This window comes from Danio aesculapii, chromosome 7 (genome assembly GCF_903798145.1).
Source record: "Danio aesculapii chromosome 7, fDanAes4.1, whole genome shotgun sequence".
Taxonomy (NCBI): Eukaryota; Metazoa; Chordata; class Actinopteri; order Cypriniformes; family Danionidae; genus Danio; species Danio aesculapii.
This window is the reverse complement of record NC_079441.1, coordinates 21,132,391-21,152,900: the sequence shown is the minus strand read 5'-3', so window position 1 is coordinate 21,152,900 and position 20,510 is coordinate 21,132,391. Positions and strand designations below refer to the sequence as shown.

Below are 20,510 nucleotides of genomic sequence, written 5' to 3'. Positions count from 1 at the left end.
CTATTTCTTCACTGTAATTTGGTTAGTCCTTTCTGGTCTGATGTGGGCAACTGGATAAAACAATAGATTTCAATGTTTCCTTTTATTTGTTGGGACATTGTGCAATTTGGAGTACATTTGAACAACAAAGTTGATGACTTAACTGCAAATTGTTTACTTATTTTACTTAAATTCATCATTCATAAATGCAGCATTTTGAAAACAACTCCACATTCGATTGTCTGTAAAAAGGAGTTTGCCACCTATGTAGAGGCTGTAAAAATAATGAAGGGGGAGAAGGCTAAAAAATTTCAAGAATATGGTTTTATTTAACCCCTTACAGAGTTCCTGTTTGATGTCTGTCCGGTATGCTGTTCTTTTTTTAAGCTATATTTTATACATTTTCTTTTGTTTGTTTGTTTTGTTTTGTGTATTTTTTGGCTTTATATTTGATTCATTGTATATCTGACGTGTCTCAGTCAGTTTGTGAAAGATTATGTTGGAATTGAGTTTGGCCTAAACTGTTGTTTTTAAAGGGCAAAAAAAAAAAATCATCATGGCCCCATCTTTAGTTTTCTGTTTGGGAATCAGAAAGAGGAACAAGCCTCAGTTTTGTTCCTGTATTGTTGACCTTGAATGTGAAAAAACCTACTATATAAATCTGCAATCTAAAGTAATCATATCACAATTCAAAATCAACATTGTTGTCAATAATAGGACGATAGCATCCTATTACAACAATATAAAGACTAAAGCTAAACATTATAATTGTTATTATTATTAATAATCATATTTTTTTATTTCATATATTTTATTTCATATACATTTAGCTTACCCAATTCACCTGTCCCACATGTCTTTGGACTGTGGGGGAAACCGGAGCACCCGGAGGAAACCCACGGGAACACAAGGAGAACATGCAAACTCCACACAGAAACGCCAACTGACCCAGCCGAGGCTCGAACCAGCGACCTTCTTGCTGTGAGGCGACAGCACTACCTACTGCGTCACTGCGTCACCAAGATTGGTTTTTAAGTATGATAAATTGTAATATATAAATTTTATTACACAACACTATATTTTAAATAATGTTATTTAGCTCTTTATGTTCATCAAAGAGTCCTAAACATGTATGATGGCACTAAATCAGTATATTATATATTAGCATTTTTAGGACCATGTGACTGTGGAAAACTGGAGTATACTCTCAACACAAATCTTAATCGTTTTTACAAGTTTAAGTGGATTAAACATAAAACTATTATTTGTACCCAGAAAACAGAAGAATTGTGTAGTTTGAACAAGTGTCAAAATTAGTTTTGGAGTGTAATAACTGCAGAAAATTCAGCTATTACAGGAATAAAATTGCAATAAAAACTCACTTTTTTTCCCTCTTAAATAAACATAGCCTTGGTTAGCAAAATCAAAAAATATATTACAGTCTTCAAACTATTTAATGGATAAACTGCCCGTTAGTATAGTCCAACTACTTGTTAAAATTAATTTCTAATCAGCCATGGCAGCAACTCAAAGCATTTAGGCATGTAGACATGGTCAAGACGATCTGCTGCAGTTCAAACCGAGCATCAGAATAGGGAAGAAAGGTGATTTGTTGTTGGTTGTTGGTGCCAGACGGCCTGGTTTGAGCATTTCAGAAACTGCTGATCTACTGGGATTTTTACGCACATCCATCTCTAGGGTTTACAGAGAATGGTCCGAAAAACAGAAGATTACAACGGCAGTTCTGTGGACGCAGACTGGTTCGAGCTAATAGAAAGGCAAGAGTAACTCACATAACTACTCGTTACACCAGAGTTATGCAGAAGAGTATCTCTGAACGTACAACATGTCCAACCTTGAGGCAGATGGGCCACAGCAGCAGTAGACCACACCAGGTCCCACTCCTGTCAGCTAAGAACAGGAAACAGGCTCACCAAAATTGGACAATAGAAGATTTGTAGAACGTTGCCTGGTCTGATGAGTCTCAATTTTTGCTGCAACATTTGAATGGTAGGGTCACAAATCCACCCTGCCTTGTATCAACGGTTCAGACTGGTGGCGGAGGTGTAATGGTGAGGGGATATTTTCTTGGCACACTTTGGTTTCTTGAAGATGACTATGAGTTTACTGGTCTCAAATGGCCTCAACAGTTCCCAGATCTCAATTCAATAGAGCACCATTGGGATGTGGTGGAATGAGAGATTCACATCATGGATGTGCAGCTGACAAATCTGCAGCAACTGTGCGACGCTCTATTGTTCAATATATATACCAAAATCTCAAGAGGATCTTGATATTTCCAGTACCTTGTTGTAGTACCAAACTGGTATTATAAAGGTGTACCTAATAAAGTGGCCGGTGAGAGTATAAACTAAAAACAAACCAGACACTGTGATTAGTTACTGTTTTATTTTTTACACTCTTAATGCACTCTTGAAGGGTATCAGCAGGTCTGTTTTGTGTGCGTTGTCACTCACAATATGGGCAAAACATTCAGCGAATAAAGATCTTGATCACATTGTTGAAGGGGGCAGGCTGGTGACAAGGAACCACAAATAAAAACTCCAGTACCACTAAACCAAGATCTTATTCCTAGTTTAGTTGTGGATCTAAAGTACAGTTTTCTAGGTAGCCCCTTCCTGCAAATGCAATGCATGATACATTGTTACAAGATCTTCAAATATAATTCTATCATAAAATACAGATAAATACATTTCATGGTCTCTAACGCAGGTGCGCAGAATCACACTTCAGTGCTATATTAGTTTTGCAGCCTTCCTGGACTCAAGTTTTTCTGCAGGGCCCCATCATTCCTGCAGGTCTTGTCGTGTGGGGTGTGAAAACAGAGTTACAAGTAGATGCGCATGTGGGAAGAGCTACAGTAACAGGACAAAAGTGACAGATCATGCTTAAAGTGCTGAAGGAAGAAGCTCTACGGGTGGAAGAACAAGTCTTGAGCATCGACAGGCAGAGATTTGGACCTTAACACACGCAAACAACACTCATATGGTTAAGGCAGGTTATTTTAAACAAGAATTATGACTGTAAATGTACCACATTCCCGACATTGTTCATGTGATAACTGCTTGTCATACACTGAAATGGAGTGTTTTCAATAATCAAACATTTTGCCACAACACACACACACACACACACAAAAGCCCCAAATTTGGAGGTTTCTTAAAAGAATAGTTCACTCAAACATTAACAGGTTCTTATTTACGCTTAAAAACTTGTATGTGTTTAATTGTTCTGCTGAACACAAAAGAAGATATTTTGATGAATGTTAATAACCAAGATGCTAATCGGTCCCATTGACTTCCATAGTTTGGAAAAATTGGACAATGGAAAGTCAAATATGTGAATTAGATTTACGCAAACAACTTGAATATCACATAAAAGATTCACGAATGGATCACCGTTTCCATCCAATGAGTCAAGGAGAACAAAATCGTAACTTCCTCACACTTTAAAGAAAAATACTGGGTACCACACATAAAGAGCGAATCATCTCAGACTGGTTTCTTGAACATGTCAATGAGTCCACTGTACTCAAATGGCCTCCACAGTCATCAGATCTCAATCCAATAGAGCACCTTTGGAAAGTGGTGGAACGGGAGATTCGTCATGGATGTGTAGCCGACAAATCTGTCACAAGACCTAAACACAATTACTTCATGTTGTCCCAACACAAATTAAATAAGTTAACGTAATGTAATCGTTTTTACATATTAAAGTGTAATGAACATAAAACAAGTTGTCCCCAAAAAACCCAAAAGAAATGTGTTGTTTCAACGTATTTTAAGTCATTTTTGAGTGTATAAACATGATTTTTTGATGCACATTCAGCAGTTTATTCGATTTAAACCAGTGTTTCTCAACCACGTTCCTGGAAGACCACCAGCACTGCATGTTTTGTATGTCTCTTTTGTCTGTCACACACATTACAGGTCTTTCAGTCTCTTCTAATGTTCTGAATCAGCTGTGTTTGGTTAAAAATCATGGAAAATGTGCAGAGCTGGTCGTCCTCCAGGAACGTGGTCGAGAAACTCTTAGTTAATGTGTTTCCACCATAGCTTACGTGTATTTTTTTCTAATCGGATTAAAAGTTTACCCTACTCATTTGCGCTTTTAAGATTTTGATTTGCATTTATTGACATTCATGCGCATCTTGGTGTTTCAATTAAACACTTTTTATGCAACAATCCAAAATGCGCATAAAAATGGATGGATGAGCTAATGGGGACCTCGTAATATCCTTCATAATATCTTCTTTTGTATTCATCCAAACAAAAAAAAATCCTACAACTCTGAAAACCAATTAAATAATGACAGAATTAGTGTTTTTGAGTGAACTGCCCCTTTAAATCGCTTTCATAACAGTCACCATCATGCTATAACGAGTGGCAAAATACTATATTTTGTCCTCACAGTGTTTGTTCAGCTCTCCAGGATGAGGCTGTGCTGTTCATTCGGCATGGTAGAAGGATACATCATAGCTTTTTCGTAATATTTCACGAGAAATCTAACATTCTTACACCAACATATATTCTATCTATATGAACATGCCACACAAAGGTCGGAGCAGGGATGCAGAGACAATGCGTGAGGTATTCTGGCTGTCTGACGGAGCTCCTACGACTTTTGACGTTAAAAATCACCTGTATACATTTTTTCACAATGGTAAATAAACTGAATGTGAGAACGGCTACGACAATACATTTTGATACCATGGAAGGGGTTTAGCGGGAGTCGTCTGGGGCCGCGATCTTCTCCAGACTGGGCTCCATGCCCCAGATCTCACGGGCGTACTGACTGATGGTGCGGTCGCTGGAGAATTTGCCACAGCCGGCAATGTTGTGGATTACCATCTTGGTCCATTCTTTAGTATTCTGTTTGAGAACGAAGGAGAGAGGAACAAGAGTTGAGTCACATTTGCTGCATTGTTGTGTTTCTGCTGTATGTAAGATGTTTAAAGAGATCGTTCACACAAAAATTTTAATTCTGTCATCATTTACTCATCCTTTACTTGTTTCAAACCTTTATGGGTTTCTTTTATCTGTTAAACACAAGAGGAAGTTATTTTGAAGAAAGCTGGAAACCTGTAACCATTGTCTTCCATAATAGGAAAAACAAATGCTATGGAAGTCAATGAGTACAGGCTGGATTACAGGGTTACAAGCTGGAAACCTGTAATCATTGACTTCCATAGTATTTGTTTTTCCTATTATGGAAGTCAATGGTTACAGGTTTCCAGCTTTCTTCGAAATATCTTCCTCTTGTGTTCAACAGAAGAAAGAAAAGGTTTGGAACCACCTGAGGCTGAATTATTAGGTAAACTACCCCTTTAAAGCACAATGAATGTTAAGCACTATGTAAACCTACACATTGTTAGTGAATCATATCATAAGTATTTTAAACATATTACTGGGAGTAAGAGAAAAGCCGACTTGAATTTATAATCCTGAAACATGGAGTCATGCTAGTGTACTAAATCAGGGGTTCCCAAACTTTTCAACCCGCGACCCACAATATTCTCTGAGGGGGTTATAAATATATAATCTTTGCACACAACAGCGCACACACCAATAGGCCCAAGTCTGTTCCTTGTTTAATTTTGGAGAACGCCACTCAGAGACAATCCTCCAGGTTCAGCTTTTATTTTTTTATGTATTTATTTTTAATGTACGTGAGTGCTGTAAAGGAGTCAGAAAATTTAACCTGGTGCCATAAAATCAATGTGCTGCATCTGACACTATTGTGGTGTCTTTAATATAACGTAATTACCCCAGGGGTCGCAAAAGAATTGAAAGGCTGGTGGATTTTTATTTGCATGTTGTTTTTTAAGGTTAATTAACAATATGTTGACAATGTTACTAATAACTACTCTTTTGTTCTTCAGTAGGTTATGGATAAAATATGGTGATTCTAATAGTTCAATAACTTTTAGAATATAATCATTTTTGGAAATTGCCAAGCGACCCCTCATTGTCCTGCGACCTGAACCACTGTACTAAATAATAACAATAAAAAAGAACACAAATATTAATCACTCATCTTATTCATATATGCTATAGTTTGAAAGGTAATGGCTGGTAAGAATTTGTAATGCTTAATAAGGAAAAATGGAGAATTTACCATTTTTCAATGTCAAATGATCCTTCTGAAATTATTCTGATTTGACAATTTGATGCTCGAGAATCATCTATCCCTATACATCATCTATTGTTTCTTAATATTTTTGTGGAAAGCCTGATAATTGTTTTTTTCAGGATGCTTGATAAACAGAAAATTTACAAGAACAGCATTTACTTGAAACAGAAATGATCAATTTATTATCAGCTTTGTTGAATTTGAGTATTCATTTATTATAAAAATCTAATATTACTGACCCCAAACTTTCAAACAGTAATGAATTTCTGTATTCTAGAAAAAGAAAGTCAACGGTTACAGGTTTTCATCTTTCTTCAAAATATCTATCTCTTGTGTTCAACAGAAGAAAGGAAAGTTTTAGAACCACTTGAGGGTGAGTAAATAGTGAGTATATCATTTTTAGGGGAACTATCCCTTTAAAGCACACTGAATCTTCAGCACTATGTAAAACTACACATTATTAGTGAGTCATTTCACTTATGTTTTTAAATAAACATATTACTGTGAGTAAGAGAAAAGCCATCTTGAATTTATAACCCTAAAACTTGGGAGTAATGCTAAATAATAACAATAAAAGAGAACAAAAATATTAATCACTCATCTTGTTCATATACGCTTTAGTTCGAAAGGTAAGGGCTGCTAAGAATTTGCTATGTTTATTGAGGATAAATCGAGAATTTACCATTCTTCAATGTCAAATTATCCTTCAGAAATCTGATTTGCCAATTTGATGCTCGAGAATCATCTATCCCTATATATCACATATTGTTTCTTAATATTTTAGTGGAAAGCCTGTTAATTGTTTTTTCAGGATGCTTGATGAACAGAAAATTCACAAGAACAGCATTTACTTGAAACAGAAATAACTTTTTTTGACATTATACATTGCTTTACTGTCAATTTTGATCAATTTAATATCAGCTTTGTTGAATTCAAGCATTAATTTATTATAAAAATCTAATATTACTGACCCCAAACTTTCAAACAGTAATGAATTTCTGTATTCTAGAATAGGAAATATGATATCTAGAAAAAGAAAGTCAAAGTGTGCAACAAATAAACCATTTGCAAGGCATTATGCTAGACTCCTCATCCAATATATGCCAAACTATTAGTGTTGTCAAACTATTTTTAGTTTTCTGTAATACAAACCTTATAGAGGGCACTGACTTTGTCCTGACATTTGATGTAGTCTTCATAGTCAGCAAACACCTTGAATCTAAACACCAGACAATCAAAATTTAATCCACATGACTATTTATATCATTTTAACTGTGACTAACCCAAAGTAATGACCCCATTTACACTTGGTATTGATGTTCACTTTCATCAGTCTTTGTTGAAACACTCAAATGCATTAAAACAGCCACAAAACACCACAAACTGTCCATCTAACTAAATACTAAACTAATTTGTGATTATTAGATCAAGTCAAATCAAGGTATCCATACAGACTATGATCATCGCATCCACATCCTGATCACTTGCTTGCTTTTTAACATGATGGTAATGTATGTAAGATAGAGTTTGTTTATTCAATAGTACTCACACATTGCATTCATTGATCCAATGTTGTAATATCGAGAATGACAAAATAAATCTGAGCAAATCTAAGTACAAGTGGTCAGAAGAGACGTATTTGAACATGTAAATACCAGATGGAAACAGTAATACATCTTTACTGGCCACTTGTGGTTGGATATCTGAAAACACATGATGGAAACAGGGCCTTAAATATATGTTTTTTAACCTGTCATGATGCAGCAGCATGTTGACGATGTCTTTAAACTGGTCAGGCTCTGCAGGGCTGAAGAATCCTCCAGAAATCTGATCCATGGCTTGCTTCAGTTCTGGAATGCGGTTATAATACTCCATGGCATCGTATCTGGAAACAAATCAACTTAAAGTAAGTCAAGCAGCTCCGGATCTGATAACTTTAATTGTATCTTTCCTTCAGTACAATAAAATCAGCTAATTTTAATATACTTTTTGTTTTCTTATGCCAACATCTTTAATTATGTGGATAAACTTTTAATAAATTGACTTACAATGCATAAACCTTTTCACGTTTTTCAGAAAAGAGACACACTGTACCCTACTAGATATTTTTTAAATGTATAATACCCCTAGAAAGCAAAACCTTTTATTTTATATAGATATATAGCTCAATAGTGGAAAAAATTATTTTTAATTATATATATATATATATATATATATATATATATATATATATATATATATATATATATATATATATATATATATATATATATATATATATATATATATATATATATATATATATATATTTATATATGTATATATATATATATATATATATATATATATATATAAAATGATGATGTGATGAATACTTATTTCCCCCACTGTTTGTTGTCATGACTAAACGATTATAAAAAATTTTCCAGTCGATAATTTCTTCTTTTATATGCATATTTTAGACAAATAATACATGTAGTTGCATGTTAAATAGTAGTGTATCAAAAATGTAAATGTTAATGTTAAATAAATGCTAAATTCTCCACCTACAAAACATACATACATAAATGAAGGCACAAAAAATTCCAAATCAATTCAGGACGTTGCTTATTAAACATGTTATATTACCCTTTCTTATCCATAGCCTCCACATCCTTCACTCTCATGCCGAAGATGAAGAGGTTTTCTTCTCCAGCCTCTTCAGCCATCTCCACATTAGCCCCATCCATGGTGCCGATGGTCAGAGCTCCGTTCAGCATGAACTTCATGTTGCCCGTTCCAGATGCTTCTGTTCCTGCTGTGGAAATCTGCTCGGATAGGTCAGCAGCCGGGATGACTGTAAAAAGACAGACTGAAGTAAGCTAAGAGAGAAGGGTGAGTTCCTAAATTCTGAAACTATTTTTTATTTTAATTTAGTTCATTTCATCTTTATTTCTACACTTTTACTATGTATATTGTTGTAGTTCTAGTAAATTAAATCGGCTTCAGTCCAGTTATCAGAGTTCAGTTTAGTGTAAAGTAAATGTCACTGCTAACAAGTCTAAAGGCTGAAGAGCAAATCCAACAATGCGCATAATACATTTTTAAATTGGATTTAAAGTTCAGTTTAGTTTTACTTTGTTTAATAAATGGTTTTGTTAGATTCATTTAGATTTTATTTTGTGAACACATTTCTATTTTGGTTTTAGTTTTAGTAATTACAGTTTTACAGAGTTAACAAAACAGGCCTGTAGCCAAGGAGGACCTGCACCTCACTGACAAACGTCTAGAATTTGCCCCATACATGAGCTCATTTGTCCTATTTTGACTGCTATGCCATCATCCATAGTGACGAGTGAAAAAGGCTTGCGATCAAGCGCAATTGGGTGTCACTTCAGTGTGACTTTAGCTAGTCTGTTTTGACCAATGCTAAAAAATATTTTCATTTTACAATCTGATGTAAGTGAAGTCATATTTCACTACTGTATTGGTTTTAAACAGAGAAAACATTTTACAGGCAACTTTTATTCTAAATCCTGGACCTTATTCTTGAAACAAAATATGAGCAATAAAAAAGTGTGAAGCACCAAAAGCGGACCATATTGAAATGGATTTGAATACTATTGTTGTTATCCATGAATCTTAAATGTACTTTTTTACAAGAGAGGCTAGAAAAATTGTGAAGCTATACATTGTTGTTGTTGTTATTATTATTATTATTATTATTATTATTATTGTTGTTGTTGTTGTTGTTGTTGTTGTTGTTGTTGTTGTTATTATTATTATTATTATTATTATTATTATTATTATTATTATGTTTTAATTATTTTTTTATTTAAATGGCCAAATTCTGACTGAGGAAAGTTGATTGTGAAGGTTTGTTATTATTTATATATTATAAATGACAATAGACTACAGTTTTTAGTTGAAAACTTTAACAGATTCCAGTTGTTTCTAATGATATTGGATGTAATAAATATGTATTTTAAAAATAAGTATTACTTCACATTTCCTTATTATAAATCTTTAGGAAATATTTTTGGTATATCAAAAAGTGTGGTTATGATGACCATCCGACAGGCTAATCCAGCTAAAAAATAGTGCTTAAATGTCACTAAAATGCAGCATTTAAACCTCATAATTAAATACAAAATGAGGTGTATTATCAAAACACAAAGTTTAGTTTTTGCACAGTTTACATTAATCTCTTAGTAATAAAAATAGAATAATTGTTTGAAGAAACACTGAACCCCAAACCATGAATGCAACTTAAATGTATAAAAGTAAACATGAAGAACTCAAGACAAACTTGTTCATGTTAAAAATAAATGTATCCTTTTAAATGCAGTTAGACGTGGCTAGTTTCTTTTTTTCTTTTGGGCAGATGGAGAAAAGATGTTTTATATTATTGGTACTTAAGCATGCACTTGACTGATGTGTTTGGTGTAAAAAGCACTTTCATAGGTGTTGTCTAACAGCCACAGGTCATATTTTCCATCATAAAATGAGTGCTTCTTAAATCTGATGATTTAATCGTCATTTATTTTTGCTAATAATTGTTTTATTTCTGTAAGTTTTAATAACTTAAAATATGTTCAAATAATAAGTTTTAAGTTAAAATTAGTTTTTAGTTTCATTTTTTTTTTTTTTTTTTATTCATTATTATATATTAGCAAAATAGTATAATGGTAATAATAATACTAATAGTAATAGTAGTTTAGTTTTCATTTACTAAAATAAATTTTTAGTCAACAAATAAGCCTAAAAAAGCTGAACTGAAAAAAGCAATCCAACCTTTCTCAGCCAGTGTAACCCTGTAGTTCTCAAGGAAGATGACTTTCAGACGATCTCCAACCACGATATCATTATTTACCACGTCTCCGATTGCCGTGATCAGTTTGATGATCATCTTAGCTGTGTGATAACCAGGAGCAGCCTGAAAGAGGAGCGAATTGAACGATTAGCCTTCAGACTTTCAGAAAAGTACAAATCTGAGTGGTCAGCGAGTGATCAGTCTCACCTTTCCTCCAATCATAATGGTCCTAGGAGTCCAGGCCTTGTTGGGCTCCTTCTTGATGCCTGATTGGAGGAAATGGTAAAGTTAAATGTAGGGATGCACTGGTATAGAATTTTTGACTTGTAATTATAACTGATAAGCTTTTATACTTGGAAGTTAATAACTGCTACTAAATACAATGTACAGCTGAAGTCAGAATTATTAGCCCCCCTGAATTATTTTCTGTTTAACAGAGAGAAGATTTTTTTTCAACACATTTCTAAACATAACAGTTTTAATAACTGATTTATTTTATCTTTGCCATGATGACAGTAAATAATATTTAACTAGATATTTTTCAAGACACTTCTATACAGCTTAAAGTGACATTTAAAGGCTTAACTAGGTTAATTAGGTTAACTGGGCAGGTTAGGGTAATTAGGCAAGTTATTGTGTAGCGATGGTTTGTTCTGTAGACTATCAAAACAAATATAGCTTAAAGGGGCTGATAAATTTGACCTTAAAATGGCTAAAAATTGGCCTTTAAAAAATTAAAAGCTACTTTTGTTCTAGCCAAAATGAAACAAATAAGACTTTCTCCAGAAGAAAAAATATTATCAGACATACTGTGAAAATTTCCTTGCTCTGGTAAACATTGTTTAGGAAATATTTAAAAAAAGAAATTCAAATGGGGGCTAATAAATTTGACTTCAACTGTATATATAAATTTTATTCAGCCTGATTTCAAAAAGTATATGCAAACAAATATAGTGGACAAATGATTTTATTGTAAAACCTTTATTGTGAAAAACAATGCAAAGAAACGTCATTTTGCTGTGTAACATGTCATGTCAATTCTCAAAAAATTTCAGTAGTGTGTAAGATATGGATTAGTTGGCTTTTGCATGGGAAACTGTGTTGAGCAGTAAGTTATTAATAATTACATGTTACTGTAATGCTTCGTTTTGCTGTAACTTGTAGTGTAACTATCACTTATAAGATTGAAGTAAAAATATTACTTATACAATAATATATTAAATTAATATATATGTATTATGTATATTTATGTATTGTATTATAAAGCTGTTATTACTCAGTTACACTCACTCACTTTCAGCTTATTCTCTGCTTTATCAGGGATCAACACAGTGGAATGAACCAGCAATTACTCTGGTATTTGTTTTTTCCTCAGATACCCTTCCAGTCGCAACTCAGCAGTGACGGTTGAAACACTCTAGCATTCTGGTTGAGATACAACTATTTGAAAATCTGGAATCTTCTGATTTACTATGAGTAATATGATTCTTACGGATTGCACTATGACTCTAATGTGTTACGTTGGCTTGCAGAACGTATTTTGAGCTTATGTGTGTGCGTTTGTTTGTATGTTTTGTTTTATGCATGTGTTACAGGTTCGAATGGCATTGGAGGATCCCCATTTCGTGTTGATGACGTTGGCCACTGACGCTGGGTTCGCGCCACCATTTGCTGGTCGGCGTAGTGTTTAAAAGTCGAGCCCAAACTGCAATGGCGATCTCTCTCTATCTCTCTCTCTCCATCTCTCACTCCTTCTCGCTCTCACTCTTTCTTTGGGTCTCTATGAGGACAGTCTCTCTTGCGAGGACTAGTCTGAGAGAATGTGTTTCTTTTTTGCTTGTGTTTAATGCTCTTGTCTAAGTCTTTTGAGATTTGAAATTGCAATGTGTTTGTTTGTGAACTTGCCCAGTTAACTGATACCTGTTTGAGTGATACCTCGAGAGGGTGTAGGAGTGAGTAAGTCACTCGATATACAACACGGAGATTCATTTTTGTATTATTTCATTAGGTTTAGGAGCGTGTGCTGATTTGTGTTTTGTTTTTTAGTTAGAGTAGCTTAGTTAAGACGTTTGAGACGTTAAAGATGTTTCTTTTAATGCTTCTTACATTTCATATTTAGTTTAGTTTGTATAATACAGATAGTGGGTTTGTTATATTTATTTCTTTAACTTCCTCTCCAGGTAATTTATCATTTATTTATTGCAAAAAAATTCTTTCACTGTACAATATATTTCCACTGGAAGTGTGGGCGATAAATAATTGCAGTGATATTTGGTTTTCAATCATTTTTTTCAACATCCACTTGTCACACACACACACACACACTCACACTCACACACACACACACAAACACACACACGCACGCACACACACACACACACACACACACACACACACACACACACACACACACACACACACACACACACACACTAAACTATTATATGTTATGTCAAATATCCTTAGTTTAATATTAACATCTAAAAGAACGTAAAAATGGCTATCATGTCAAACTTTCAATAGAAATTGCACACCCTGATGAACTAATATAACAATAGCAAACAAAGTCATTCTTACAGTTTTTTGTTCCACAAAAGAATTTTCGGAGCGTTGTATGATTACAGTTGAACCACTTCAAGTCAAATGGAATATTTGTACAGTATTTTTTAATCCTTTTGCTTTTGAACATCTCTGGACCATCACGGACTATGGAGGATAAGAGAGCTCTCAGATTTCATCTAAAACATCTTAATTTGTGTTTTGATGATCTCAGGTGAGATGTAACGACATGAGCGAGAGTAATTCATTACAGAATATTCAATATTATGTGAACTAATCCTTAAATCAGAATTAGAGTTTGTACTATTTGGTCTAAGGATATCAGTGCAGATGTAGAATCTCTATTTTCTGACCAAACTTTGACACTATTTCATCTTCCTCAAAAAATCAGAATCATCAAATGATACATAGACTCTATTTATCCCCTGTAAAACGATTTTATATGCATTTATCACTTTCCCCAGATTGTAATTTATGCTCACAGAGGACAGTTGGCACTTATTTTCAGTATTATTGGGAATGTCCTGCACTTCACTCTTTTTGGTCTCAGCTGGCTCATGACACTTCATTTTTGTTAGGAAAAGATGTAGAAGTGACTCCAGTATGTTTTTTCCAAAACGATTTTTAATATGTCACTCTCAATGCAACAAAAGAACTTACTCTAAGCTGCTTTCACAGCTACTAAGAAAATGTTGGTTTGCCGCTGGATCCCTCCTCATATTATGAGTAGATGTCAATGGGGCCTATCTTTGCTGGACATTATTTGTATGGAACTTTCAACAGCGCGTATACATGGAGCTCAGTCAAAAACTGTTAAGTGCTGGAAATTGGCTTCTGATATTGTCAAATCCTTTGTTTCTTCCTTCTAATGTACAGCTTTTCTGTTTATATGTACTTTATGTATCTCATGATGTATTAGTTATTTATTTGTACTTGCCTAACTTCCACTCTGTATTTGGCTTTACATTATTCTTTCCCTTTTTTTATAACACAGCAACCTTTTAACTTCTGTTATTATAGAACAAGTCTACCTGGGTGGGGGGTGGGAATTTGGGGTTGTTTTATGATAAGGTCATATGCTGTATGCTTTCTATATTAAACAAAAACTGAAATAATAAAAACAATTGTTTACAAAAAAAAGAATGAGAGTTTTTTTTTCAACTTACGGTTGTAGAGAGTGATGATGTGCAGACAGTTCAACAACTGTCTTTTGTATTCATGGATCCTCTTCACATGGACGTCAAACATGGAGTTGGGATTGATCTTCACCTTGTACTGTTCCTCGAGATGCACGGCAAATTTCATCTTATTCTCCTGAAAATGGCACAGCAATACGCATGTGACGTCCATCATGCTAATGATTACTACTCTGAATTTCTGCGCCATGTTTTATTTACTTTCTTACCTGTTTGACTTTGGCAATGTCTCGAATTAGAGCATCATCATCCACAAACTTCAAGAGCTTCTTTAACTGGCTCAGATCACGGATGTAGTCTTCACCAATTCGCTAATGAGTAATATCAAACAAGGATTGACATTTCTCACACAAGCTTCCAAAGAATGCACTAAAACTTACAAGATACAGTTAAAGTCAGAATTATTAGCCCCCCTGTATATTTTTTCCTCAATTTTTGTTTTATGAAAGAAGTTTTTTTCACCACATTTCTAAACATAATAGTTTTAATAACTCATTTCTAATAACTGATTTATTTTATCTTTGCCATGATGACAGTAAATAATATTTTTTAAAATAATGCTTAAGAGGGGTTGATAATATTGACCTTAAAATGGTTTTAAAAACATTACAAACTCAAAATTTGAATGCAATTTAGAAAACTCTACAGCCTACGTAAATGTTCTATCCATATGCCTATCCTTAACAATTATTTTCCCCCATCCAGTTCAGATCCTGCATTTCGTGTCTGGTCATCTCATTTGCAAGAGCAGTGATCTATATGAAGAGGGTGTCTTTACATCCTTCTCCTTTTTAGCTAAGAAGTATATTTTACCCAATCATTACTTATTCTGCTTCTTCAAAACCAGACATTTTATTCAGTTCCCTCATTTCCCCAACCGCCCCCCTGAAACGCATATAGATAATTTCCTTGATTTGAATAAATTCAATTAATGCTGATCCTACTGATGCATTTAGAGATACTTGGGAGCGAGATCTAGGAGTTACTATGACAGAGAATCTATGGGATAACATTTTAGCCCGGGTGCATTCATCTTCATTATGTGCTAGACATGGTTTGATGCAGTGTAAAATATTATTTAGAGCTCACTTAACCAATGCTCAGCTGGCTAATTTCTTTCCAGATAGGAGCTCTGCTTGTAATCATTGCAAATACTCACCTGCTGAACATCTGCATATGTTTTGGACATGCCCACAGCTGGCCACCTTTTGGTCACGTGTTTTTAATACATTCAATAAAGCCCTTAAAATCAATATACAACCTGATCCTTTCCTAGCCCTCTTTGGTGTATACCTTAGACCTGATTTGACAGTCCATGACAGCAAGGTTGTTACCTTTACCACAATTTTAGCCAGAGGCGCCATACTTTTAAAGTGGAAGCACAGATCCCCCCAACACAAGACAAGTGGACATTTTTTTTAATAATTATTATTTGGGGGGTTTTCACCTTTAATGGATAGGAAAGTATGGAGTATTGACAGGAAAGCATGGGTAGCAGAGAGAGGGGAAGAATCGGCATAGGACCACAAGACAGGAATCGAACTCGGGTCGCCGTGAGCACCGGAGTACATGTGTCGAAGCACTAACCACCATACCACTGGCGCAGACGATACGGGACATTTTTATTGCATCAGACTTGAAAAGCTGAGATGCTCACTCTCTGGCTCACTAGATTCCTTTTATAAGACTTGGAATTCCTTTCTTGACTACATCAAAGGCCTGCCTATTACACCTGGTGCTGGCAACCTGTAACATTTACCATTTTATTAGGTTTTTTTATTTCATTATTATTTTTTAATTATTATTTATTTTTCTTATTTATTTATTGTTGTTTTGTTGAGTTAAGAATGAGAGGTTAGGGGATGGGATTAATAATGGACAATACATTACTGTTTACCTCTCAATATGTAATTTGTATTGTCATACAAAAGACCAATAAAAAAGATTGAAATAAAAACATTACAAGCTGCTTTTATTCTAGTCGAAATGAAACAAATAAGACTTTCTCCAGAAGAAAAAATATTATCAGACATACTGTGAAAGATTTGTTGCTCTGTTAACCATCATTCAGGAAATATTTGAAAAAGAAAACAAATTCACAGGAGGGCAAATAATTGAACTGTATTTCAATTACAGTTGCATGTTTTTTTTCAGTTATCAAAGCTCACAAATTATGATAACTACATTTATCAGCAATGTTCCTCACCTCAGCGATAACCTCGGCCAGTCCAGGGTTGCACATGACGAGCCAGCGACGAGGTGTGATGCCATTGGTCTTGTTCTGAAACTTTTGTGGGTCCACATCATAGAAGTCCTTAAATCTGTACACAAAATCAACCCAAATTAATTAGATAGACCTGTTTTAGGGCTTTAAGCATATGCAAGTTATGTAGCAGACCTAATGAAATTAAAATAAATAAATGAGGTCATCAGAGGAACAAGAGATTTTAAAATAAGCAATTTATTTGGAATTAAGGTAATGCCAGATTATCTAAATATGTTTGTCTCAAATGTTATAAAATAAAATAAAATCCTGTCATATTTTACTCTTCCTCCACTTGTTCCAAAGTTTTTTTTAGGTTATGTGATGCACTTTGTTGAACATGAAGAGAGATATACTGAAGAATGTTATGGGAAAATTGATATTCATTAATATTTATAATACTGTTTTTGCAACATCCTTCAGAATATCTTGTTTTGACTTCAACAGAAGAAAGAAATCCATAAAAGCTTAGAAATACTTGTGTGAGTAAATAAAATATGCTATTTTTCTGTAAAATAACTACTTAGTTTAAACACAATTGTTCAAAACCTTTGTGCAACGAAGATGCATTAATTGAACCAAGTTGACATTTAAAACTAAACTAATTATATTTTTTGTAAAATAAAGACTGTTTCTAATCCTGACTCATCATCACAATTTGTACAAAAAAAGACTACACTTGATAAATAAAAAATAGGAATTACTCATTTATTCCTTTATCACGTGAAAAACCATAAATAGTAACTTCGTTGACATTGATTACAATTTTTAAAAGTCTTATAATAAACCCCAGTAACAATCCTTTTTGCAGTGAGTATTTCAATGAGTGCCCTATAAAGGGTTAAAAAAGCCATAAAAACTATTTATTTTTGGGACCACTGTCTATACCAAACTCTGTCCTGGTGTGCCGGTGTCCTGCAGAGTTTAGCTCCAACCACAAGTCGACACACCTAAACAAGTTACTTTTGAATAAACTAGGACTATAATGTTCTTAGGAGAGGTAAAGACTTTTAAGTATATGTACTGTGATTGTGTTATGGAAATGTTATATGCAACGACATATGTAAAGCAAGACAAAGAATTTTCAGCCTTGGCTTGAAATAACAATAACAATAATCAATGGGTGCGTCTCAATCAGCAACCTTGTTCAGCAGTCAGTGCACTGATTAGATCGGCAGCCATTTTAAGTTATGTCTCAATCGCAAGACTGAACAGTGCTGAACTGAAACGTTTGTGCTCTGTAAAGTCCCACAATGCACCATGAAAATCAGGCCACTTTGATGTGCACTATGCACCCTTCAGAAGCTCTAAATATGAATCACGTGAGCCAATCAAACGCAAACCCAGATCTTTAACATGAAGTAGCATAGCTAGCACCGTGGCACAGCGGTTAGCACTGTCACCTCATAGCAAGAAAGTTGCTGAGTCCCGGAAGGGCCAGATCGTGTTTCTGTGTGGAGTTTGCATGTTCTCCCCGTGTTTGTGTGGGTTTCCTCTGAGTGCTCCGGTTCCCCCACAGTCCAAAAACATGCAAAATAGGTGAATTAGATTAACTAAATTGGTCATAGTGGGCGACGCAGTGGTGCAGTAGGTAGTGCTGTCACCTCACAGCAAGAAGGATGCTGGTTCAAACCTTGGCTGGGTCAGTTAGCGTTTGCATGGAGTTTGCTTGTTCTCCCTGCGTTCGCGTGGGTTTCCCCCACAGTCTAAAGACATGCGCTACAGGTGAATTGGGTAGGCTAAATTGTCCGTAGTGTATGATTGTGAGTGTGTATTGATGTTTCCCAGAGATGGGTTGCAGCTGGAAGGGCATCCGCTACGTAAAACGTGCTGGATAAGTTCATCCAGTTGTGGCGACCCCCCTTTAATAAAGGGACTAAGCCGAAAAGAAAATGAATGAAATCGGACGTAGTGTATGAGTGTGCTTGGGAATGAGTGTGTATGGGTGTTTCCCCGTACTGGGTTGCAACCGGAAGGGTATCCGCTGCGTAAAACATATGCCAGAATAGTTGGTGGTTCATTCCACTGTGACGACCCCTGATAAACAAGGGAATAAGCTGAAGGAAAATGAATGAATGTTGAAATGTTACTCGTACATGAAACAATCGAATTATTTAGCAGTGTCTATTGATATGCTAGAACCTTCCTGGCTGATGTATTAAAACAAGTTGGAGCTAAACTCCTCCAGGACCGAGTTTGGCCACCCATGGTCTAGACTTTTCTAATATAAGAATATTTGTTCACATACACGGTGTCTTTAATAATGTCCGAGTGGATCTGTGCCACGCCATTGACTGCATGAGAACCAACGATGCAGAGATGAGCCATGTTGATCTTCTTCTGACCTCCCTCCTCAATGAGAGACATGCGCCTCAAACGGTCAAAATCACCCGGGTAGAGTGCAGAGATCCGCTAAAAAAACAGCACACAAGGTCAAAACAGAGAACGTACATGGGCTTTTCCTCATGAGAGATTTACTGTGTCATGCAGAGCAGAAGAGGTTGTTTATTCAAGCTCACTGCACTATGTACTCCTTATTTGGAGCGGAGACTGTACTAATGCAGTGAGATACTGGTCTCCTAGTCCAAAAAAAACATCAGATCTTGAAGCTTAAAGGTAATGTGTGTTCCCAGACCTCCATGTGACGTCGGTTGATCTCATAGATGATTTCTAGGTGACGGGGCAGGAGGTTTTGGAAGAGGTCCACAGGCCAGCGTTCCAGAGCTTCTGGTAAGACTGTGTGGTTTGTATATGCGCAAGTACGCACAGTGATGTCCCAGGCCTAAGAGAGAAATTGGAGAATGTCAAGTAGAGGGTACAATGAAAAAAAAAGGGATTGATTGGATTTACTCAGAGTTCAGACTGCACGGTTTTCAAAGTAGTCGTGTCACAGATGTTTCACACTGGACTAGAGTTCTGTTGCTGCTGTGTTTACACTGTAAACGTGCACAACACAAATCAAAACCAAACATACAAAGAATAATAATAATAATAATAATAATAATAATAATAATAATAATAATAATAATAAATAAATAAATAAATAAATAATAACAATAAAATGTATTAATATGAAGAGTTCAGATGCAAAAACCTATGAGTGCCGTCTGAAATTTCTATCGAAAACTAGCATTTTTCTCAGACTCCTATGTTCATGTTGCATTATTTAATTTCAAAAACCTTTAAAAGAGCGTATTCTTTGCCATAAACTTGAAAGTACTGAACCTACACACAGGAGCCTGATAAAATTTCACATTTTTGAAGAAAATTTCAAACGGCTTTTAGAGGTTTACATAAGTACATAAGTACATAAGTAAATGCATGTATTAACACATACAATATAAACGTACATCATATAACAACAACAGTACATCAATAGCAGGTGATATTTTATCAATAGTGTCAAATTTTGAAAAACTTTTCAGGTTTTCTCTTGATTATATAAGTAAATTTATCTAAAGCCAAACAATAAAACAATTCCCGCAACCATTGTCCAAAATGCTGGCTTTCTGTATTTTTACAAAAACAAGCTATTATAAATTTTAATGTATTAAACAGAATGTTACCA

General features: G+C 34.8%; 1 protein-coding gene across 1 annotated transcript in view; it reads right to left on the bottom strand.

Moving 5' to 3' along the window:
• Nucleotides 1-2,369: 2,369 nt before the first annotated feature.
• The window catches only part of pygmb (phosphorylase, glycogen, muscle b), a 30,965-nt gene continuing 12,824 nt past the window's right edge, over nucleotides 2,370-20,510 (bottom strand). Inside the window, exons 10-20 of the mRNA XM_056461261.1 lie at nucleotides 19,578-19,724; nucleotides 19,191-19,354; nucleotides 16,886-17,000; nucleotides 14,889-14,990; nucleotides 14,650-14,797; nucleotides 11,132-11,190; nucleotides 10,906-11,047; nucleotides 8,761-8,968; nucleotides 7,883-8,017; nucleotides 7,285-7,351; nucleotides 2,370-4,871 (exon numbers count right to left, since the gene is read on the bottom strand). Coding sequence (XP_056317236.1) covers nucleotides 4,722-4,871; nucleotides 7,285-7,351; nucleotides 7,883-8,017; nucleotides 8,761-8,968; nucleotides 10,906-11,047; nucleotides 11,132-11,190; nucleotides 14,650-14,797; nucleotides 14,889-14,990; nucleotides 16,886-17,000; nucleotides 19,191-19,354; nucleotides 19,578-19,724 — 1,437 coding nt within the window. The 3' untranslated portion in view covers nucleotides 2,370-4,721. The remainder of the gene's footprint in view (nucleotides 4,872-7,284; nucleotides 7,352-7,882; nucleotides 8,018-8,760; nucleotides 8,969-10,905; nucleotides 11,048-11,131; nucleotides 11,191-14,649; nucleotides 14,798-14,888; nucleotides 14,991-16,885; nucleotides 17,001-19,190; nucleotides 19,355-19,577; nucleotides 19,725-20,510) is intronic.